Source organism: Candoia aspera, chromosome 4 (genome assembly GCF_035149785.1).
Source record: "Candoia aspera isolate rCanAsp1 chromosome 4, rCanAsp1.hap2, whole genome shotgun sequence".
Lineage (NCBI taxonomy): Eukaryota > Metazoa > Chordata > Lepidosauria > Squamata > Boidae > Candoia > Candoia aspera.
Window position 1 is genome coordinate 89,627,202 of NC_086156.1, and position 24,600 is coordinate 89,651,801.

The window sequence follows — 24,600 nt, forward strand, 5'->3', positions numbered from 1 at the left end:
CTTGGAAATAGCTCTCCATTATATTCAGAAACATGGATTCCAACATCCTTTGCTATGTTGGGTGGGTACTACTAAGTTTTGTACTGCAGCAATTTCAGGAGACTGTTCTGCACCCCTACAGTTTATTCATTTATATCACAAATTTGTTTTTATGTATGTTGAATAAACCTTGACTTTCTGTAGAGAACTAAGTGGAAAATAGAGAGAAAATGAAAGCTAAGTTAAACATTACTCAACCATTCTCTTTTTCCTGTTAAGGAATTCACTGGGTACTATTTATAAAATTTTGTAATATTATAGAGTTTATTGCTAAAACTAGTGATAGATGACATTTTATCCAAAGATGTGCACATTTGAATTTGCAGATATGAATGTATATTTACATGAATTCAGTACAAAGGCAGAAATGATTTAGATGTGGCATGCTTCCATTAAGAAACATTTTATTTTAATATAGTAAAAAACAAACCGTTATTTATCCATTTTTGTCTGAGAGGGAGAGAAAGACAGACAGAGGGAGAATCACCAACTACTTGTGTTCACAAATTCAAGTGATTTGAATCCATTGTATAACTCAAATATAAACTTAATGGCATGGATTTTGGGGAAATCTTTTACAAATCAGCTCTATGAATTTCACTGAAGGGAGATTTCTATCAAATAGCTTCTTAGGATGCCTCTAAAAAGTGCTAAAATTATTTTTCAAAAGTGGCTACTTTAAAGATCATGTTTATTGTGTTTCCAAATGGACAGATTTCAATAAGTAATGAACAATTATGGTTTTCCTGCTTGGATATTTGCTGTACCATTTTTTCAACTTATAAATCTGCTTATAAAACAGTCTTACCTATCATTTGTAGTACAAAGGAAAAGGTTGAACAAACATCCCACCATTCTCATCCAGTCTCGTAAGTGAGGCAATAAGCATTACAGGACTTGGGGTTTCTACTATGAAGATTAAACTCATCTAGGAAAGGTTGTTAGGTGGCCCAAAGTAAGCCACTGCCTCTTTTTCAACTAAAATTAACTCAAACTATTTTGATTATAGAGATAAAATTATGGGAGGGCCACATGTAAGGGGGGAAGTGACACCAACCTATCAAATAAATTAAAACTACTACTACTACTACTACATGTTGGTTGGAGAATTCAAGGCTAGGGAAGAATATACAATCTGCTTATAAGAGTGAACTCTCATTGATGAAGTATCTTTCCAGCATTTTCTTTCACCAAAAACTGAAAAGTTTTCTCTTCAAAACCTTTTTAATTGCCATTTTAACTTCCTGATTTCTTAGTGTATAAATAAGTGGGTTCAAAACTGGGGTAACTGTGCTATATAGGATGGTTATTATCATGTCCCGTTCCGATGAGGTACCCACAGTGGGAAGCATGTAGTTAAACAACACAGGAACATAGAGTAAAGCCACCACAGTCAGATGGGATCCGCAAGTAGAGAAGGCTTTCTGCCAACCACTTTTGCTCTGGGCTTTGAAGAGAAGGAAAATAATAATGTAGAGATAAGAGAGAACAATAATGATAAAAGGGCCCATAGCAACAGAGCTGGTCACAATACTGAGAAGCATGAGGTTGAGGTATGTGCTACCACAGGCCAGTCTCAACAATGGCTTGATGTCACAAAAAAAATGCTTAACATGATTTGGACCACAGAAGGGAAGGTGAGCAGTCACCACTGCATGCATCAAGGCATGAAAAAAACCGGTGGACCAGGCAGCTGCTACCATCCGGATACAGACCTCTTTTCTCATGATGACAGTATAGTGCAAGGGGTTGCATATTGCAACATAGCGGTCATAGGCCATAAGTCCAAGGAGAATGTCTTCACTACTGCCCAAGAAGTGGAAGAAAAATAATTGGACTATGCAGCTATTGAAAGAAATTGTTTGCATTTCTGATAGCAATCCAGCCAATGTCTTTGGTACAGTTACTGTAGAAAGGAAGATGTCAAAGCAGGACAGATTTCCTAGGAAAAAATACATGGGACTGTGAAGGTGTGGTTCAGCTAAAATTACAGTGACAATAGCTCCATTCCCTATTAAGATGGCCAAATACAATAGAAGAAACATTGCAAAGAGTACATTCTGAAGCTCCAAGATGTTAGTCAGACCCAACAAGATGAATTGTCCCACCTCTGTCTGGTTCCCCATCTCTAAAAAGCAAACAGAAAATGATAAAGGCATTAATAAATGATAAATGATAAAAACTTTGAGTTTTAGAAGAAGGCTAGAAAAGAGTAAAACTCTTGGAAGATGATAATAATGGAACTTGACTAATATCAGTAACGAAGGAGAGATTAAAAAATAATTTGTCTAAAGAGAACCCTGTGAATAGAGATAGAGAGTAAGAGATGAGGCACAGATTTCAGATATATGAGGACTACAGTTTTATTTACGTAGGAGCAATTGGAGTTCTACATTAGCAAAAAGTATGTACACATTATTCATGTTTGTTAAAAAGAATGAACCTCTAATCACTTCTGTAACAGATGGGTAGAGTCTTGAACTGAATGCCTGAAACTCAAATGTCTAAATGTATGTTACATTCAGATACCATAGGCTTTATTCTCTTTTCCAAATTGTGCAAATCTAGCTACTAACTAGCACTTTTCCTTCATGTGAAATATGCCTCAGTGTGCTCAATAAGAAATCACTGCCTGCATGTCTCATACACTCTTTCTACCCACAGAATGGGCATGGACTCACTTTTCTTATTTCTCGATGGGCACAAATTACTAATATAATGTTAAAAACTCCAAGAACTCTAATGACAAGTACTGCATGCATCTCAAATACAGCATTAATATGTATTTTCCACTAGGAAGGACTTGTTTAGGGACTTTCCAGTGTTAATCTTTGTTTGGCAATACAAAACATGAGAGAAAGTTTCCTACTCTATATGGAGCCTCTCTTGAAGCTGCTAATTGAAGGAGAAAAACAACAACAACAACAACAACAACAAAATGTGGCTTAGTTTTGTCCAGAAAACTTAGCAGAAGATTAAATAATGTGCAATTACCATGGGGTAACGGGAGAACTAACTTACAATATATGAAATTTTCCAGTCTAACATTCAGATATAATCTGGATATTAACTTTTACATGACGTGCTTGGTTTATAAAACATCCCTGGCTGACTTTGGGGAAAAGAAAAGGAACGATCTATGAAGCAGTGTGCTCCTGTGGGATTATATCTATTGAATCTGAGAATGTAAACAATTTGTTCCACTGATTATTATTTAACTACAGCTTTTAGTGGCCAAGGTTATTTTTCAAGGCATTAGAATGGTGCCACAAATCTCGTCTATATAGGCAAGCAAAAGTGGAGACAGTATTGTGGTTCCTTATCTGGTGAGAGATGAATTGACATTAAGATGCTGATGGATTTTAAGAAATTGTTGCTAATAGTGCAATAACTATAAATTAAAGAAAAAGAAAATTACCAGGCACCACGTTAGCTGTTTCTTATACAAAGATAGAGGCATGCGTAAAAATTAGCAAAAAGTGCACGCTGCAGTGGTTTAAGTGTTGATCTAAGACACTCAACTATGGAAATTTATCAGGAGTCTGGGAAGAAGTCACTTTCAGCCCAACCCATTGCACAGTACAGTTGCTGTTTGAAAAACTGGTGCAGGAAGTTTGACAGATATTCCTAAGGAAGAAGCAAGATATAAATCTTTCAGTAGAGATGTGCAATCTTAGAGCCAAGGCTTAGAGCCAAGATATTTAATTTCACCTAGTGAGAAATGAAAGTATGATGTGAACACAAGTATCCATGCAAGCACTGCCATACAATCTATAACCTGTGCAACCTTTTCCTGATCTTTCCACACCAATTAGCCAAAAGTATCTTTCCAAACTTAAATTCCTTAGAAAATATGAAAGAAGTCAATACTGACAGATTCATCTACCCCTAGTTGTTCCCTTGTCATTCTTGGTACCTCTACTTTCCTGCTGTTATTCTTGGGAAAGTAAGACCCTTAGGTAGGTAGGTAGGTAGGTAGGTAGGTAGGTAGGTAGATAGATAGATATTTAAATCAATTCTTAGGGAAAAGAGAAGAAAAAAGGAAGAGCAATGAAGGAACAATACAAAAGTCAACTAGTACTAGTGGTATACCAGATCTGACTTGGAATGTGAGGGACTCTGAATCTTAAGAGTCCACCTGCATTTATGAAGTATTGATCTATTTTTGGATCACTTGTCCTAATAAACTTACATCAAGGGAAAGGGAATTTATTGTCTCCATAGCCTAGAGAACCATAGATCCTGACATCCCTCACCATAATAGTTTCTGGATACCCAAGTAATTATGAATGAAAAGCATATCTATTTTCCTAGGATTTTATTTGAGCTTGTTTCTCACTGTCCAGTACCTCACACTCTCCAGAAACAGATTCATTTCCATAGCATCACTAGCCCAGCATGGGATTACAAATAGCGAGTTCAAATGTATTTATAGATGTTTAATCCTCTCTCCTCTTTGCCTTCCTCCCTCCCTCCCTTCCTCTCCTTTTAAAAAAAAGTGATTTGCAGACCACTCCAATCATGAAGCTTCTGGGCAGTGTACAAGTAAGGAATAAGTACTGTAAAACTTAAGTGACATAACATTATATAGAAAAGTGAAATTGCCAATGAAAATATTCTTCCCAGGCCAATGAATTAAGAGGGAAAAATGAGGGAGGGGTCTGAAGTGTCTTGTGAAATATCAGAAGAGTAAGAATTATGTATACCACTAGCAGAAGTATGTTGTACAGTGTAGAAATATTACAAAAGGCTTGCACTCTGGTCAATGAACCTCTATTTCCTTTTGGAGTAGAATCTTCAGCGAACCATCTATAGATGATTGAACTTGACATGCAGAGTTATATTTAGAAATGCTTCCCTGTGTTTATATGGCTGTAACCAGCACACAAGTTGGAGCTGCGTAAAGCTCTGCATGACCCTGGCTTGCTCCCCCTGTATGAGTCCAGGAGGATTCCAGAGTCAAAAAATTAACTATTCAGTGAGAGGTCAATGTGATTTAGAATAACCACTGAGTCTGATGTTTCTGGATAACCCAAAAGTTTATAGAAAAACAACTACTCTACCCTACTAGTGTTTAATCTGATGTTGGTTCTTCCAGTCCTATTCCTTGAGGTCTCCAGACACCAGTACAAGATTTCCAAAGCATCACCAGCCTGGTATAGGATGGCAGTGTAAATCTAAAGGGTAACTCATATTGAAAGATGAGTTTTGTCAGTTGTTTTATGTATATGAAAAATAACACGTAGGAGAGGATGGAATGCTAAGAACCCCACACTGGGTTCAGAGTTTCCTTGGATTATGGCAGGATACAAATGGAATGAATGAATACATACATACATACATACATACATACATTGGGGCATTCATAGATTCAGTCACCCTTCCCACATACAGGTGACTGGAAACTCCCTCTAAGGTTCCACTCAAATAGTTCATGTGAAGAAAATTCAAAAGATTTAAAGATATATTTCAAAACAGACCAGTTTAGACATTCCTTTTGTATATATTTCCCAAAAGCTTGCACTTTTATTATATCACTGAAGTTTATGTTTCAGTCTGTAAATCAATGTTACTTACCATTTATAGTTCAAAGAGTGTAGCTGAATTAAAATCCCACCATTCTTATCTAACAAGGTGAATGAGAAGTCAAACATTATAGTAGGGTCTGTGTGACATAGTGGTGAACATATTAGATTAGGACCAGACACTCAAGTTCAAGTCCACCTTCAGTCAGCATGGCTCACTGGGAGGCTGCTACCTATTAACTCAAATTACCTCAAATCATTATTGTAGGAATAATGACATGAGAGTCATTAAATATTAAAACATAGCATCTCAATATATCTTAGCGTTAAAATAAAATGAATAAGTCAATCAAGGAATAAAGGCTTTTCATCTAAGGAATGTTAAATGTAGTTGTTACAATGAACTGTTGTGGATCAAGTATATTTTCAGCATTTTCATTCATCAATAAATGAAAATCTTCCTACCCAAAATCTTTTTCATTGCCATTTTAACCTCCTGGTTTCTCAGTGTATAGATAAGTGGGTTCAAAACTGGGGTAACTGCACTATATATGAGGGTTATTATTATGTCTCGTTGAGAGGGGGTACCCACAGTGGGAAGCATGTAGTTAAACAACACAGGAACATAGAGTAAAGCCACCACAGTCAGGTGGGATCCACAGGTGGAGAAGGCTTTTTGCCAACTATGCTGGGACTGCACTTTGAAGAGGAGGAAAGTAATAATGTAGAGGTAGGAGAGAAGTATGAAGATAAAAGAGCCCATAGCAATACAGCTAGTTACAATACTGAGAAGCATGAGGTTGAGGTAGGTGCTGCCACAAGCCAGTTTCAACAATGGCTTGATGTCACAGACAAAGTGTTCAATTAGATTTGGTCCACAGAAGGGAAGGCGAGCAGTCACCACTGCATGCATCAAGGCATGGAAAAAGGCAATAGACCAGGCAGCTGCTGCCATCTGGATACAGACCCATTTTCTCATGATGAGACTATAGCGCAGTGGGTTGCATATTGCAGCATACCGATCATAGGCCATGATTCCAAGGAGAATGCCTTCACTACTGCCCAAGAAATAGAAGAAGAAGAGCTGGACCATGCAGCCATTGAAGGAGATGGTCTGCAGCTCTGAAAGAAATCCTTGTAGCATCTTTGGAACTGTTACTGTGGAGTAGAAAATGTCAAGGTATGAAAGATTTCCAAGGAAAAAGTACATGGGTGTATGAAGTTGAGGTTCAGTTAAGATTACAATGACAATAGCTCCATTCCCCACTAATGTGGCTATATACAACAGCAGAAAAATAGAAAAGACTATATATTGAAGCTCCAAGTCATTTTTCAGGCCCAACAAGATGAATCCACACACCTCTGTTTGGTTCTCCATCACTAAAAAAAAAAGCAGATAGTGAGCAAACTGGAGAGAGATAACCATTCACAGTTAGAAAAGGCTGCATGTGATGTGAAGATAAAAAGGCCAAAAAAGGGTGAAATTATGACAAGGAAGATGTAATTGAACTTGAATAACAAATATATAGTTTAATAACAACGAATAGATACAAAGTTTTCTATCATAAAAGAAACCCAAATTCTGAATACAGAAGGAAGGAAGGAAGGAAGGAAGGAAGGAAGGAAGGAAGGAAGGAAGGAAGGAAGGAAGGAAGGAAGGAAGGAAGGAAGGAGAGAATTTGTAGCTATTTGTATAAATCAGGGCTACAATTTTATTGATTTTGGAAATATAAGAAATTTATAATGGCAAAAGGCATGCAAACACTATTGACATTTGTTAGCAAGAATGAACCTGACCAATCTAACATGAAGTGATAATATATTGTTGGTGGTCATTTCTGATGAAGAAGACTGTCCTCTTGATTTTAATACCATAAATGTAAAAACATCTAAATGTGTGTCAAATTCAGAAGCAATAATTTTCAGTCTCTTTTCAAATTTCCACCATTCTAGTTATCACATTTTGAGAAAAACCTTTCACTTGACATCTAAGGAGGATAGTCAATCATTCCTATTTAGCTTTCCTCTTGCTTTATCAAAGAACAAGAAGTTCACCCTCCTAGGTATAGATATTTTACCTGCTTAGCTGAAAAGTTTTGGAGCTCATTTTTGATGTCTTCTTGGCCTCTAAAAAATGCTGGCAACAGCTGTAGCTGCAGATTACTGTTCTGTCCTTCAACAGTAGCTGAAAGATTACATATAACTGTGCCAATGGGCTTCCTACTGGTCCAGTGCTACTTGTTGCTGTGGTACTGTTTCACACATCTTATATTATATCCTGATGCTCACAGCCTAAGAAAAAAACATATATTTATCAAGTGTGAAGCAGCATGGATTCAAACTGTTTAAATAATATAATAGAGTAGGCTGAAAAGGCATTGAGCAATTTTTGGTACAATTTATTGTTGGTCCAACCATTGCCCTACTATGAGCAAAATGCCAGCCCAGATCAGATATTATGGTGTGTTTTTGTTTGTTTGTTTGTTTAGGCCACAGATGTTGTATCAGCAAAGCTAGGGTAAAAAATATAGGACAACAGCACTATTGAATTCTGGATAAAGTATACTAAATGTCTGAGTGAGAAACTCTTAAAACTTTTATGTCAGCTATTGTGAGCTTTCCAAGGAATTATGCGTTCCTTGTAATTAATCATTACTTACTTATTACTACATTCCTAATTTCTAATCATATTTAGCTATCCCCTTTATCTCCACTTCATTTCCATTAGCTCAAAATCTCAATTTACTACACCTGATCTTAGCCAAACAGCCGAGAAATGATATCAATTTATGCCAGACAGAGCCTGATTAGGAACTTTCTAGTTCTACTGTTTGATTTATAATGCAAACCACAACAGGAAAAATATACTACCTTTAGCCAGGTTAACACCTGGAAGCCTCAGCCAAAGATAAATTGTAACTCAGAACATTCCATAGAGGATCAAATAATATGCTGTGATCTTGACAACTGCAGAATTAACTTACTATATGTGAAGGAATATACTAAAGAACCTTTCCCCCCACTCCTCTTGTGCTTGTCACCAGATTTATCACTTGTAAAATATCTTAAAGAGCTGTCTATGCATTTCAAAGACAGAAGGAAATAACGGATGCTTTGAATAAATGCTGTATATAATATGCCCACATTTGATATCTATTTCTGTTAATACTCAGATTATTCATACCTTAATGACTCCTTTTGCTCAGTTAAGATCAATAATTGAAAATAAGAATCAGTTAAGAATCAGGAGATAATCTTCATGCATTTTAAGAGAATGTAAAAATACACTGTCCTAGTAGAATATATATTTTCTATGATTTGTAAGTTTGCATCATATTCTTGGCTTACAAAGGATTATTAGCTGTCTTTGGGGAAAAAAAATATAACAATCCATGAAACAGTGTGCTCCTGTGGGGATACATTTTGTGATTCTGAGAATGCAAACAATTTGCTTAAACACTTAAGACTATTTACCTAAATTTTTAATAGCCAAGATATCCCCCCGCAAGAAATTGAAATATTAGCCGATGAGTCAAAATGAGTTCTCTGTTGATAGTCAAAACTGGGGATTCTGTTGCAGTTTATATCTTACAAAGGTTGAATAAAAATCTTGAGTAGTATTAAGGAATAGAGATAAATGTACTAATCTGTGAACCATACTTACTGAGAACATACTCAGACGCTGCAGGACATGCCATACAATTCTGTAGCCCAGGCTGCAAAATTTGAAGGAGGGAGTTTGATGGATACAGGGAGGGAGGGAGGGAGGGAAGGAGGGGGTGGGGTGGAAAAATCCAGGCCACTTTCAAAATAAATCTCAACAGAATGCACCTTGCAGCCTTTTGTTTTTGTAGCCATTTTGTGGCCATTTTGTATGGGGAACCATATACAATGAGTCCCACCACCACCACTCCATAGCACAATCCATGAGGAACCTCTGGACACATTTGAAACTCATTGTCAACCTTTTGTGGTAGGCCAGATCAGAAGCAGGAAATTTGGTAAGGTACTTTCTTGTTGTAGGATCTATTAACTGAATCTGGAAAGCTGTCCAAAACCTTCACAGACTCTTTTTAAGGATGACAATATCAAGATGAGACTGTTAGGAGTCTCTCTCTTTCACTTTGTACTTTTCAGGGGCTGAGTGACCATTTGTCTTCTCTCTTCTCCTTCTCAAGGTCATAGCTAAATTCCTCAATAGTCAAGCATCATGAAGGCAAAGTGGAGGAAATGTGCAAAAGCATTAAGATGACTTGAAGATGATTTCAAAATCAAATGTGTGGTGGAGTGCACAGTTGTAACTTTAGAACTTGCCAACCTTGATGATGGATATGGCACCCCACTGCCACTGAACTGAGCATTATTACAACACAAATAAGGGGCCATATTCAGCTTGCAGTGGGTAAATAAGAAATATTAGTGCTTCTCTCTTAGATTGTGTATCTCTTTACTATCATCAGATCTGAAAATTCATTTTCAAGCATGCAGGAGAGAGGTGTATTTAGACATATGGAAATTTAATTGAAAGGCAGAAAAATAATGTTCAGAATGGTTGCATTAGGAAAGAACTTCAAAGTATGGTTGAAACTTTGTGTTTTGAGATGGGAGAATAGGAAATAGTCTATTTCAGATTTCCCCTCTGCCCCTTTGGTAATTTTTGAAATCAATTTCATTACTTCCTCACCCCGCTCCCACCCAATGAAGAAAATCACCAACTAGGTGTGCTCCACAGGGAAGCCCATAGTCCAGGTGTTTTTGATCCCAAAGCTAACTCTTAGCCTTTCTCAAGTCAGGGCAAATGTCTAGGTAAAATACCAAGTGTATTTTGGGAGGGAAAATATGGCTAAAAAGCATTGATGCTTGATTCACTTAAAGCAAAGTTAGAGATTTTACTCAAATAGCTCATTGGCAGGAAATTCAGAACAACCAAAGGAGTATTTCAAGAGAGGCTAATCACCTAAAACATAATTAACTAAAAAATTATAATGTGCTATTTAGGTAAGTAAACAGCAAAGATGGTTCCTCTGCATGGATTTTAATTATACCACTGCTAAAGTTCTTCTCTCTATCCAGAAGTCTTATCCACCATTTGTAACTAAAGATGGAAGGGTTCAACAAAAGATCTCATTCCACATGTTGAATGGAAGATTGTCATTATAGGAGTGCCTGGATAGTGAAGAGGTAAAGATATTGGACTAGGAGTAGAATTATCCATGATAAAGTCCATCCTATGCCAGGAAAACTCAGTAAATGACTCTCTCCTGTATTTTTTAATTACCTCAAAGAAAAATCATTGTAAGGATAATGAGATATATCATTAAAGTCTAATATATCAATCCATCAAATGAATGAAACAAACAAAGGTGGTTCATTTGAAGAGCGCCATGTTTATGGAGAGTACATGTTTCCTACATGATGATGAACTGTCATGGGTTGAGTTAGTTTTCAGCTTTTTCTTTTACCAAAATGTGAACATCTTCCTGCTCAGAATCTTTTTCATTGCCATTTTTACCTCCTGATTCCTCAGTGTATAAATAAGTGGGTTCAAAACTGGGGTAATTGTGCTATATATGAGGGTTAGTATCATTTCTTGTTGAGAGGAGGTACCCAGAGTGGGAAGCATGTAGTTAAACAATACAGGAATGTAGAGTAAAGCCACCACAGTCAGGTGGGATCCGCAGGTAGAGAAGGCTTTCTGTCGACCACTCTGGGACTGCACTTTGAAAAGAAGGAAAGTAATAATGTAGAAATAGGAAATTACCGTGATGATAAAAGGGCCCATAACAACACAACTGGTCACAGTATTGAGAAGCATGAGGTTGAGGTATGTGCTGCCACAGGCCAGTTTCAACAGTGGCTTAATGTCACAGACAAAGTGTTTGATTAGATTTGGTCCACAAAAGGGAAGGCGAGCAGTCACAACTGCGTGCATCAAGGCATGGAAAAAAGCAGTGGACCAGGCAGCTGCTGCCATCAGGAGATAAACCTCTTTTCTCATGAGGAGAGTGTAACGCAAAGGATTGCATATTGCAATGTAGCGGTCATAGGCCATGATTCCAAGGAGAATGCCTTCAGTACCACCCATGAAGTAGAAGAAGAAGAGTTGGATCATGCAGCCATTGAAGGAGATTGTTTGCAGCTCTGTTAGAAAACCAGCTAGCATCTTTGGTACAGTTACTGTGGAGTGAATGATGTCAAGGCAAGAAAGATTTCCAAGGAAAAAGTACATGGGAGTGTGAAGGTGAGGTTCAGTTAAGACTACAATGACAGTAGCTCCATTCCCCGCTAATGTGGCCACATACAACAGCAAAAATATTGCAAAGACTATATACTGAAGCTCCAAGACATTGCTCAGGCCCATCAAAACAAATTTTTCCACCTCTGTTTGGTTCTCCATCACTAAAAAGGAAGCAGAAAGTAATAAAGGCAGGAACAAATAACAGCAGAATGATAGGAAACATTCTACACTTCTTTCACAGCTAGAAAGATGGAAGAATGCAAAAAATTGCCAAGAGGAAAATAATGAATATGATTAACATGATACATATCAGTAACAAAGGAAAGGTAAAAGTAATTTATACAAAGTTTACCTCATTTCTAAATATGACAACAAGAAAGAGAGGAAGATTTAGTGTTTGGATAAATTTAAAATAAATTTGCTATTTACAATGGCAAAAAGTATGGAGGACTTTTTAATGCTTGTGACTAAGAATGAATCTGGTAAGTCCAGCATGGAGTTAATAGGTTGTCATACCTGAGAGAGAAGAATGTCCTTCTGGTTTCAGAACAATAGGTCTCAAATGTCTAAATATGTGCTATATACAGTCAATATAGGGTTTATGTTATCTTTTCCAATTCCCACAGTTCTACCTACTGAATCCTCGGAATGTTATCAAGATGGCTCAAAGTGCTCAATAATGAATTATTACCCATACTTCCCAAATAACTGGGGAAGCCTCACTTTCCTCAATTTAATAAAACTGCTACAAATGATTGCTGCAAATGGTCTCCTAGGAAACTATTTTGGTACTGTCAGACAAATAGACCCCATCAGTCTCTTCAAGATACTGTGAGAAGAAAGAAATCTTCATCTAAGGAGGACAGTCAATCAATCCTTTCAGGCTTTCCTCTTAATTTATTAGTACACAGAAAGAGCCCAACCCCACCCCCATGTAACAGATAATATGCTTATCTGACATGTTTTACAGCTCATGCTTAGCCTCTAAAATATACTGGCAACAGCTGTACCTGCAGATTATTATTGTGTCCTTCAACAAGAGCTGAAATATTAAGTATAACTGTGCCAACATGCTTCCTACTGGCCTCACACTAGTTGCTGCTGTGGTACACTTTCACACATCTGACATTATCTCCTGGCGTTCACACTCCTGACAAGAAAAGTTCTTTTTCTCAGGTGTAAAACAATATGGATTCAGACTGAGTTTGGGTTTATATAGCAAATTAGAGTAGGTTGAGATAGCATTGGGTAGTCTGTAGTTCATTCCATTGAGGGAATTCAGCTATTGTCTTACCGTGTTGAAAAATCCAGATCAGATAATATAATATTATTTTGTTTTCATGTCAGATGCTGAGTGAGCTCAGCCTGGGTAAAAAATATGTTCAGCTTCCAGAAAATCTAAATGAAAGAACTATAAGTGAGTTACACAACACTATTATTAAACTTAAAGGGATGGGCTGTATTAAATATCCACACGGGAAGCTATTATACACACACACACACAAATACGCAGACATATATATATATATACATATATACATATATATATATATATATATATATATATACATACATACATACATACACATACACATACATACATACATACACACACATACATACATACATACACACACATACACACAGACATACATACATTACATACACACACACAAACAACATATTTTCAGTTTTCCAAGGAAGAGTGAACTACTTATATCCAATCATGATAAGTTAACTGCCTTTTGTCCTCCAAATTTCCATTATCTCAAAATATCAATTTATCTCAGACAGACTGATGACGAACTTTCTAATTTTAATCTTTGGTTGTAATACAAAGTATAGCAGAGAAAATGCTACCTTTAGTCAAGTTAACACCTGGAAACTGCATCCAAATTAGAATGAAATTTAGTTTCATTCAGAAGATTTCATAAATTATCAAATAATGTGCTGTGACCTTAAAAACTGTAGAAGTAACTTACAACATACAGGCTTTTTTTCCCCATATAATATTAACCCTTTTTGTTCTAACAATGCATGGAACAAAAAGAATAATTCCTTTTCTCTCCTGATTAAATGCATTTGCCTTGGCAGCCCAGCAGAAAGCCCTAGAAGGATTTGTCCTTAATCAGATTGCTCTGAATTCCTAGTATGGACCAATCAACAAATACACTATATAGAGAGACAATGTGGATTAATGGGTGTTGTTTTGGTATGATATTGTGATGGGGATTCCATTATTTTTTCCTATCACACTGTTTACCTAGAGTTATCAATTTTTAAGATGACTGAAAGAAATACCCATATATTTCCATGATGAAAATAATGAATCCAACAGAAATCCCCTGAATAAAATACTCATAGCTAGTATCTATTTCTGTTAGGTATTCTGACAATCTGTACCTTTATGAAACCTCGTGCCCAGCCAATAAAGAAAACGTAAGGTACATATAGCATAAGAGATAGGAGATCAACTACATTCGTTTAGATCGGTGCAAGACATAAGCCCTCATAATAAAACGTAGATTCAGTTCTCTGTATGTTTGTGACATGTGTTTGTTTGCAATACATTATTCTCCCCTCTTTGGGGAGGAGGGCAAATCCATGAAGTAGTGTGGTCCTGTGGGGATAAATCTACTGAATTTGAGAATGTAAACAATTTCTCCCACCAATTAAGACTATTTAAATATATTTTAATGGCCAAGACATTTCCCCCCCCCCCCAAGGCACTGGAATACCGCCAGAAATCTCTTCTGTACTGAATTAAAATCTTTAGTAGTATAAGGGATAGAGGAAAAATGATTTTATATCTCCTTTACTAACTGAAAATGATGCCCTGCATCAGTACCAGGACATGCTTACAGCCATCACACAGCCCAGTAGAGCAGAATGAAAACACCCAGAAGTGACTTGTCTTAAAAAAAAAGAAAAAAAAGGCTGTCCCCCACATAAAATATATTTACCAGCACACTTGGTTTTTCAATGTTTTGCTGAGGAGAGTGACCACCATGCCCTGATTTGGTTCTTATAGAGCAGCCCAAAGAAGCTGTAAAGAAATTTGAGGGTCTAGCAGCATGAAAAAAAAGTGGGGGAGAAATATGAGAGTTAAGTGCTTTGAGAAGGACTTGAAAATTGGATGGATAGTAGGGTGACCCATTTCCATTCCTAGATCTTGCCGTCTTTATCTGCACTTAATCATGTTCATTCTGCTAATTTCAGTTGATCAATTAAATAATAATAATAATAATAATAATAGAAGAAAATCCACATTTATCCTCTGAATATCTCCCAAGTATATACACTATTTTCTTTAAAAATAAGTTCTTGTTTTTACTGGACAATTTCCAGAAGTGCAGGATGCAAATAATACCTGTATTTCACTCTTTGTATAAATCTGAGGGATACATATTGCTTAGTTTATTTTAAAATGTGGACCACAAAGGTTCCACACTGCCTCATGATGGATAGATTCATCATACTGATAGGTGCATTTTAAGAAATTCTGACTAATACTAAATACACAAAGATTAAATAAAGATAAGATTAACCATTGGGCCTTGCTTCTTATTATATCAAGAGAGAACTATCTGAAAGAAATGGGGGGGGGCATGAAGGTTCAACATTATTGCCAATAATATATGTAGGTGTTTAACAACTTTTTGTGAGGGATAGAAGGATGATGTGGATAAGGCTGTGCATGCATTGCTCTTACCTAATGCCTCTATACTGTCCTCCATTTTCCTGATGTTTTCATATTGAGTAGCCAAATGTGAAGGCCTCCACATTTAAATATCTCCAAAATAGTTAGAGCAATAGATCTTTCTTCCTATTTCAAAACTGAAAGAAGTGCAGTCAATGTTGATAGTTCAATCGATTCCTACTTTCCCTCCTTCCATGTCATCAGTGCCCTTCCTTTCTATGCTGCTGCAGGTAGGAAACAAAGCCCCTAGGATACAAGGAACATATTCCATTCCAGGAAATAAAGAGGAGGGAATCACCTAGTTTTAATGTGCACCAGAATTAGACCATTGCAATATATAGAGTCTGAGGTATAGGAAAGAGTTCAAATGCCTTTACAGAGCATTGATCTTCCCTGCTTTCCTTTTACAGTACTGATAGATCACCTGTATTGTGTAGATTCTGGACAGTATACAAATAAAGAACAGTAACAATTCAGATAACAATAGATAACAATGGAAAATGGCTGATCAGAACCTTCCTCCTATGTAAAAGGCTTTTTGAAAAAGAATGATCTTAAATGCTTTAGGAAACAGCAGATAAGTTAGGGGCCCTACATACTTCCAGGCACACTGTGTTCCATAGCTCTGGGTCTACTACCCAAAAGACCTGCATTCTGGCCTAACTAACCAATGTAACTCACCACAAAGTAGCATTTCAATCTCTTCTATTGAATTAAGAGGGACATTAAAATTTAATTGGATTGTGTCCTTAGTGTTTTCACACAAATTCAGTATAAATTAATATCTTGCATTCAGTGTATGCAATTATCCACATGTACCTAAAACTAATTTGCAGTAATGCAGGACAACGGCAAGTTTACACTTATAAAAGTTTAAAGCAAAGATTGAAGAAATACTGTTTCCAAATCGAACTTGGAGTAGGTGAAATAAGAAATCATTCAAAAATACTAACTTTATATTTTACAATGAGAGAATGTGAAGGAATGACAATCTCAGAATGAAAATGTCATATTTTCCCCCTGCAATACTTTCTCAAATCAGGGTTCATGACATTTTTTGTGGGCAAAGGAAAAAAAAAAAAAAAGACACAGCTACAAACTCAGTGTGTTTCAAAGGACTAGCCTCCAAACCAGATGAGTCAAAATGAGTTCTCTGTTGATAGTAAAAACTGGGGATTCTGTTGCAGTTTATATCTTACAAGGGTTGAATAAAAATCTTGAGTAGTATTAAGGAATAGAGATAAATGTACTAATCTGTGAACCATACTTACTGAGAACATACTCAGACGCTGCAGGACATGCCATACAATTCTGTAGCCCAGGCTGCAAAATTTGAAGGAGGGAGTTTGATGGATACAGGGAGGGAGGGAGGGAGGGAGGGAGGGAGGGGGTGGGGTGGAAAAATCCAGGTTTTCCACCTTCAAAATAAATCTCAACAGAATGCACCTTGCAGCCTTTTGTTTTTGTAGCCATTTTGTGGGCATTTTGTATAGGGAACCATATACAATGAGTCCCACCACCACCACTCCATAGCACAATCCATGAGGAACCTCTGGACACATTTGAAACTCATTGTCAACCTTTTGTGGTAGGCCAGATCAGAAGCAGGAAATTTGGTAAGGTACTTTCTTGTTGTAGGATCTATTAACTGAATCTGGAAAGCTGTCCAAAACCTTCACAGCCTCTTTTTAAGGATGACAATATCAAGATGAGACTGTTAGGAGTCTCTTTCTTTGACCTTGTACTTTTCAGGGGCTGAGTGACCATTTCTCTTCTCTCTTCTCCTTCTCAAGGCCATAGCTAAATTCCTCAATAGTCAAGCTTCATGAAGGCAAAGTGGAGAAAATGTGCAAAAGCATTAAGGTGACTTGAAGATGATTTCAAAATCAAATGTGTGGTGGAGTGCACAGTTGTAACTTTAGAACTTGCCAACCTTGATGATGGATATGGCACCCCACTACCACTGAACTGAGCATTATTACAACAGAAATCAGGGGCCATATTCAGCTTGCAGTGGGTAAATAAAGAAATATTAGTGCTTCTCTCTTAGATTGTGTATCTCTTTACTATCATCAGATCTGAAAATTCATTTCCAAGCATGCAGGAGAGAGGTGTATTTAGACATATGGAAATGTAACTGAAAGGCAGAAAAATAATGTTTAGAATGGTTGCATTAGGAAAGAACTTCAAAGTATGGTTGAACTTTGTGTTTTGAGAAGGGAGAATAGGAAATAGTCTATTTCAGATTTCCCCTCTGCCCCTTTGGTAATTTTTGAAATCAATTTCATTACTTCCTCACCCCCCTCCCACCCAATGAAGAAAATCACCAACTAGGTGTGCTCCACAGGGAAGCCCATAGTCCAGGTGTTTTTGATCCCAAAGCTAACTCTTAGCTTTTCTCATGTCAGGGCAAATGTCTGGGTAAAATACCAAGTGTATTTTGAGAGGGAAAATATTGCTAAAAAGCATTGATGCTTGATTCACTTAAAGCTATTTGAGATTTTTCTCAAATAGCTCATTGGCAGGAAATTCAAAACAACCAAAGGAGTATTTCAAGAGAGGCTAATCATCTAAAACATAATTAACTAAAAAATTATAATGTGCTATTTAGGTAAGCAAACAGCAAAGATGGTTCCTCTGCATGGATTTTAATTATACCTCTGCTAAAGTTCTTCTCTCTATCCAGCAGTCTTATCCATCATTTGTAACTAAAGATGGAAGGGTTCAACTAAAGATCTCATTCAACATGTTGAATGGAAGACTGCAATTATAGGATAGTGAAGAGGTAAAATACTCCTATTGGACTAGGAGTAGAATTATCCATGATAAAGTCCATCCTATGCCAGGAAAACTCAGTAAATGACTCTCTCCTGTATTTTTTAATTACCTCAAAGAAAAATCATTGTAAGGATAATGAGATATATCATTAAAATCTAATATATCAATCCATCAAATGGATGAAACAAACAAAGGTGGTTCATTTGAAGAGCACCATGTTTATGGAGAGTACATGTTTCCTACATGATGATGAACTGTCATGGGTTGAGTTAGTTTTCAGCTTTTTCTTTTACCAAAATGTGAACATCTTCCTGCCCATAATCTTTTTTATTGCCATTTTTACCTCCTGATTCCTCAGTGTATAAATAAGTGGGTTCAAAACTGGGGTAATTGTGCTATATATGAGGGTTAGTATCATTTCTTGTTGAGAGGAGGTACCCAGAGTGGGAAGCATATAGTTAAACAATACAGGAATGTAGAGTAAAGCCACCACAGTCAGGTGGGATCCGCAGGTAGAGAAGGCTTTCTGTCGACCACTCTGGGACTGCACTTTGAAAAGAAGGAAAGTAATAATGTAGAAATAGGAAATTACTGTGATGATAAAAGGGCCCATAGCAACACAACTGGTCACAGTATTGAGAAGCATGAGGTTGAGGTATGTGCTGCCACAGGCCAGTTTCAACAGTGGCTTAATGTCACAGACAAAGTGTTTGATTAGATTTGGTCCACAGAAGGGAAGGTGAGCAGTCACAACTGCATGCATCAAGGCATGGAAAAAAGCAGTGGACCAGGCAGCTGCTGCCATCAGAAGATAAACCTCTTTTCTCATGAGGAGAGTGTAACGCAAAGGATTGCATATTGCAATGTAGCGGTCATAGGCCATGATTCCAAGGAGAATGCCTTCAGTACCACCCATGAAATAGAAGAAGAATAGTTGGACCATGCAGCCACTGAATGAAATAGTTTGCAGCTCTGATAGAAATCCTTGTAACATTTTTGGAACAGTTACTGTGGAATAGAAGATGTCAAGGCAGGAAAGATTCCCAAGGAAAAAATACATGGGAGTATGAAGTTTATGTTCAGTTAAAATCACAATAACAATAACTCCATTTCCTACCAAAGTGGCCATATACAACAGCAGAAAAATTGCAAAGACTATATACTGAAGCTCGAAGACATTGTTCAGGCCCATCAAAACAAATTTTTCCACCTCTGTTTGGTTCTCCATCACTAAAAAGGAAGCAGAAAGTAATAAAGGCAGGAACGAATAACTGCAGAATGATAGGAAACATTCTACACTTCTTTCACAGCTAGAAAGATGGAAGAATGCAAAAATTTGCCAAGAGGAAAATAATGAATATGATTAACACGATACATATCAGTAACAAAGGAAAGGTAAAAGTAATTTATACAAAGTTTACCTCATTTCTAAATATGACAACAAGAAAGAGAGGAAGATTTGGTGTTTGGATAAATTTAAAATAAATTTGCTATTTACAATGGCAAAAAGTATGGAGGATTTTTTAATGCTTGTGACTAAGAATGAATCTGGTAAGTCCAGCATGGAGTTAATAGGTTGTCATACCTGAGAGAGAGAAGAATGTCCTTCTGGTTTCAGAACAATAAGTCTCAAATATCTAAATATGTGCTATATACAGTCAATATAGGGTTTATGTTATCTTTTCCAATTCCCACAGTTCTACCTACTGAATCCTTGGAATGTTATCAAGATGCCTCAAAGCACTCAATAAAGAATTATTACTCATACTTCCCAAAGAACTGGGGAAGCCTCACTTTCCTCGATTAAATAAAACTGCTACAAATGATTGCTGCAAATGGTCTCCTAGGAAACTATTTTGGTACTGTCAGACAAATAGACCCCATCAGTCTCTTCAAGATACTGTGAGAAGAAAGAAATCTTCATCTAAGGAGGACAGTCAATCAATCCTTTCAGGCTTTCCTCTTAATTTATTAGTACACAGAAAGAGCCCAACCCCACCCCCATGTAACAGATAATATGCTTATCTGACATGTTTTACAGCTCATGCTTAGCCTCTAAAATATACTGGCAACAGCTGTACCTGCAGATTATTATTGTGTCCTTCAACAAGAGCTGAAATATTAAGTATAACTGTGCCAACATGCTTCCTACTGGCCTCACACTAGTTGCTGCTGTGGTACACTTTCACACATCTGACATTATCTCCTGGCGTTCACACTCCTGACAAGAAAAGTTCTTTTTCTCAGGTGTAAAACAATATGGATTCAGACTGAGTTTGGGTTTATATAGCAAATTAGAGTAGGTTGAGATAGCATTGGGTAGTCTGTAGTTCATTCCATTGAGGGAATTCAGCTATTGTCTTACCGTGTTGAAAAATCCAGATCAGATAATATAATATTATTTTGTTTTCATGTCAGATGCTGAGTGAGCTCAGCCTGGGTAAAAAATATGTTCAGCTTCCAGAAAATCTAAATGAAAGAACTATAAGTGAGTTACACAACACTATTATTAAACTTAAAGGGATGGGCTGTATTAAATATCCACACGGGAAGCTATTATACACACACACACACAAATACGCAGACATATATATATATATACATATATACATATATATATATATATATATATATATATATACATACATACATACATACACATACACATACATACATACATACACACACATACATACATACATACACACACATACACACAGACATACATACATTACATACACACACACAAACAACATATTTTCAGTTTTCCAAGGAAGAGTGAACTACTTATATCCAATCATGATAAGTTAACTGCCTTTTGTCCTCCAAATTTCCATTATCTCAAAATATCAATTTATCTCAGACAGACTGATGACGAACTTTCTAATTTTAATCTTTGGTTGTAATACAAAGTATAGCAGAGAAAATGCTACCTTTAGTCAAGTTAACACCTGGAAACTGCATCCAAATTAGAATGAAATTTAGTTTCATTCAGAAGATTTCATAAATTATCAAATAATGTGCTGTGACCTTAAAAACTGTAGAAGTAACTTACAACATACAGGCTTTTTTTCCCCATATAATATTAACCCTTTTTGTTCTAACAATGCATGGAACAAAAAGAATAATTCCTTTTCTCTCCTGATTAAATGCATTTGCCTTGGCAGCCCAGCAGAAAGCCCTAGAAGGATTTGTCCTTAATCAGATTGCTCTGAATTCCTAGTATGGACCAATCAACAAATACACTATATAGAGAGACAATGTGGATTAATGGGTGTTGTTTTGGTATGATATTGTGATGGGGATTCCATTATTTTTTCCTATCACACTGTTTACCTAGAGTTATCAATTTTTAAGATGACTGAAAGAAATACCCATATATTTCCATGATGAAAATAATGAATCCAACAGAAATCCCCTGAATAAAATACTCATAGCTAGTATCTATTTCTGTTAGGTATTCTGACAATCTGTACCTTTATGAAACCTCGTGCCCAGCCAATAAAGAAAACGTAAGGTACATATAGCATAAGAGATAGGAGATCAACTACATTCGTTTAGATCGGTGCAAGACATAAGCCCTCATAATAAAACGTAGATTCAGTTCTCTGTATGTTTGTGACATGTGTTTGTTTGCAATACATTATTCTCCCCTCTTTGGGGAGGAGGGCAAATCCATGAAGTAGTGTGGTCCTGTGGGGATAAATCTACTGAATTTGAGAATGTAAACAATTTCTCCCACCAATTAAGACTATTTAAATATATTTTAATGGCCAAGACATTTCCCCCCCCCCCCCAAGGCACTGGAATACCGCCAGAAATCTCTTCTGTACTGAATTAAAATCTTTAGTAGTATAAGGGATAGAGGAAAAATGATTTTATATCTCCTTTACTAACTGAAAATGATGCCCTGCATCAGTACCAGGACATGCTTACAGCCATCACACAGCCCAGTAGAGCAGAATGAAAACACCCAGAAGTGACTTGTCTTAAAAAAAAAGAAAAAAAAGGCTGTCCCCCACATAAAATATATTTACCAGCACACTTGGTTTTTCAATGTTTTGCTGAGGAGAGTGACCACCATGCCCTGATTTGGTTCTTATAGAGCAGCCCAAAGAAGCTGTAAAGAAATTTGAGGGTCTAGCAGCATGAAAAAAAAGTGGGGGAGAAATATGAGAGTTAAGTGCTTTGAGAAGGACTTGAAAATTGGATGGATAGTAGGGTGACCCATTTCCATTCCTAGATCTTGCCGTCTTTATCTGCACTTAATCATGTTCATTCTGCTAATTTCAGTTGATCAATTAAATAATAATAATAATAATAATAATAGAAGAAAATCCACATTTATCCTCTGAATATCTCCCAAGTATATACACTATTTTCTTTAAAAATAAGTTCTTGTTTTTACTGGACAATTTCCAGAAGTGCAGGATGCAAATAATACCTGTATTTCACTCTTTGTATAAATCTGAGGGATACATATTGCTTAGTTTATTTTAAAATGTGGACCACAAAGGTTCCACACTGCCTCATGATGGATAGATTCATCATACTGATAGGTGCATTTTAAGAAATTCTGACTAATACTAAATACACAAAGATTAAATAAAGATAAGATTAACCATTGGGCCTTGCTTCTTATTATATCAAGAGAGAACTATCTGAAAGAAATGGGGGGGGGCATGAAGGTTCAACATTATTGCCAATAATATATGTAGGTGTTTAACAACTTTTTGTGAGGGATAGAAGGATGATGTGGATAAGGCTGTGCATGCATTGCTCTTACCTAATGCCTCTATACTGTCCTCCATTTTCCTGATGTTTTCATATTGAGTAGCCAAATGTGAAGGCCTCCACATTTAAATATCTCCAAAATAGTTAGAGCAATAGATCTTTCTTCCTATTTCAAAACTGAAAGAAGTGCAGTCAATGTTGATAGTTCAATCGATTCCTACTTTCCCTCCTTCCATGTCATCAGTGCCCTTCCTTTCTATGCTGCTGCAGGTAGGAAACAAAGCCCCTAGGATACAAGGAACATATTCCATTCCAGGAAATAAAGAGGAGGGAATCACCTAGTTTTAATGTGCACCAGAATTAGACCATTGCAATATATAGAGTCTGAGGTATAGGAAAGAGTTCAAATGCCTTTACAGAGCATTGATCTTCCCTGCTTTCCTTTTACAGTACTGATAGATCACCTGTATTGTGTAGATTCTGGACAGTATACAAATAAAGAACAGTAACAATTCAGATAACAATAGATAACAATGGAAAATGGCTGATCAGAACCTTCCTCCTATGTAAAAGGCTTTTTGAAAAAGAATGATCTTAAATGCTTTAGGAAACAGCAGATAAGTTAGGGGCCCTACATACTTCCAGGCACACTGTGTTCCATAGCTCTGGGTCTACTACCCAAAAGACCTGCATTCTGGCCTAACTAACCAATGTAACTCACCACAAAGTAGCATTTCAATCTCTTCTATTGAATTAAGAGGGACATTAAAATTTAATTGGATTGTGTCCTTAGTGTTTTCACACAAATTCAGTATAAATTAATATCTTGCATTCAGTGTATGCAATTATCCACATGTACCTAAAACTAATTTGCAGTAATGCAGGACAACGGCAAGTTTACACTTATAAAAGTTTAAAGCAAAGATTGAAGAAATACTGTTTCCAAATCGAACTTGGAGTAGGTGAAATAAGAAATCATTCAAAAATACTAACTTTATATTTTACAATGAGAGAATGTGAAGGAATGACAATCTCAGAATGAAAATGTCATATTTTCCCCCTGCAATACTTTCTCAAATCAGGGTTCATGACATTTTTTGTGGGCAAAGGAAAAAAAAAAAAAAAGACACAGCTACAAACTCAGTGTGTTTCAAAGGACTAGCCTCCAAACCAGATGAGTCAAAATGAGTTCTCTGTTGATAGTAAAAACTGGGGATTCTGTTGCAGTTTATATCTTACAAGGGTTGAATAAAAATCTTGAGTAGTATTAAGGAATAGAGATAAATGTACTAATCTGTGAACCATACTTACTGAGAACATACTCAGACGCTGCAGGACATGCCATACAATTCTGTAGCCCAGGCTGCAAAATTTGAAGGAGGGAGTTTGATGGATACAGGGAGGGAGGGAGGGAGGGAGGGAGGGAGGGGGTGGGGTGGAAAAATCCAGGTTTTCCACCTTCAAAATAAATCTCAACAGAATGCACCTTGCAGCCTTTTGTTTTTGTAGCCATTTTGTGGGCATTTTGTATAGGGAACCATATACAATGAGTCCCACCACCACCACTCCATAGCACAATCCATGAG

General features: G+C 36.7%; 4 protein-coding genes across 4 annotated transcripts; all 4 read right to left on the reverse strand.

Annotated features, from left to right (window-relative positions):
- Nucleotides 1–1,226: 1,226 nt before the first annotated feature.
- On the reverse strand, nt 1,227–2,165 carry LOC134497293 (olfactory receptor 12D3-like). Its single transcript, XM_063302961.1, has one exon. The coding sequence runs from the start codon at nt 2,163–2,165 to the stop codon at nt 1,227–1,229; it is 939 nt and encodes a 312-aa protein (XP_063159031.1).
- A 3,841-nt stretch (nt 2,166–6,006) lies between these two features.
- LOC134496456 (olfactory receptor 12D3-like) lies at nt 6,007–6,942 on the reverse strand. The gene has a single exon (XM_063302184.1). It carries the CDS (start codon nt 6,940–6,942, stop codon nt 6,007–6,009), a length of 936 nt encoding a protein of 311 aa, XP_063158254.1.
- A 4,080-nt stretch (nt 6,943–11,022) lies between these two features.
- LOC134496457 (olfactory receptor 12D1-like) lies at nt 11,023–11,961 on the reverse strand. The gene has a single exon (XM_063302185.1). It carries the CDS (start codon nt 11,959–11,961, stop codon nt 11,023–11,025), a length of 939 nt encoding a protein of 312 aa, XP_063158255.1.
- A 6,608-nt stretch (nt 11,962–18,569) lies between these two features.
- Nucleotides 18,570–19,508, reverse strand: LOC134496458 (olfactory receptor 12D3-like). Its single transcript, XM_063302186.1, has one exon. The coding sequence runs from the start codon at nt 19,506–19,508 to the stop codon at nt 18,570–18,572; it is 939 nt and encodes a 312-aa protein (XP_063158256.1).
- Nucleotides 19,509–24,600: the final 5,092 nt, after the last annotated feature.

Bases quoted from the DNA above. Each gene is read 5' to 3' on its own strand.
- LOC134496457 (XM_063302185.1), bottom strand. From the start codon at position 11,961: ATGGAGAACCAAACAGAGGTGGAAAAATTTGTTTTGATGGGCCTGAGC.
- LOC134497293 (XM_063302961.1), bottom strand. From the start codon at position 2,165: ATGGGGAACCAGACAGAGGTGGGACAATTCATCTTGTTGGGTCTGACT.
- LOC134496458 (XM_063302186.1), bottom strand. From the start codon at position 19,508: ATGGAGAACCAAACAGAGGTGGAAAAATTTGTTTTGATGGGCCTGAAC.
- LOC134496456 (XM_063302184.1), bottom strand. From the start codon at position 6,942: ATGGAGAACCAAACAGAGGTGTGTGGATTCATCTTGTTGGGCCTGAAA.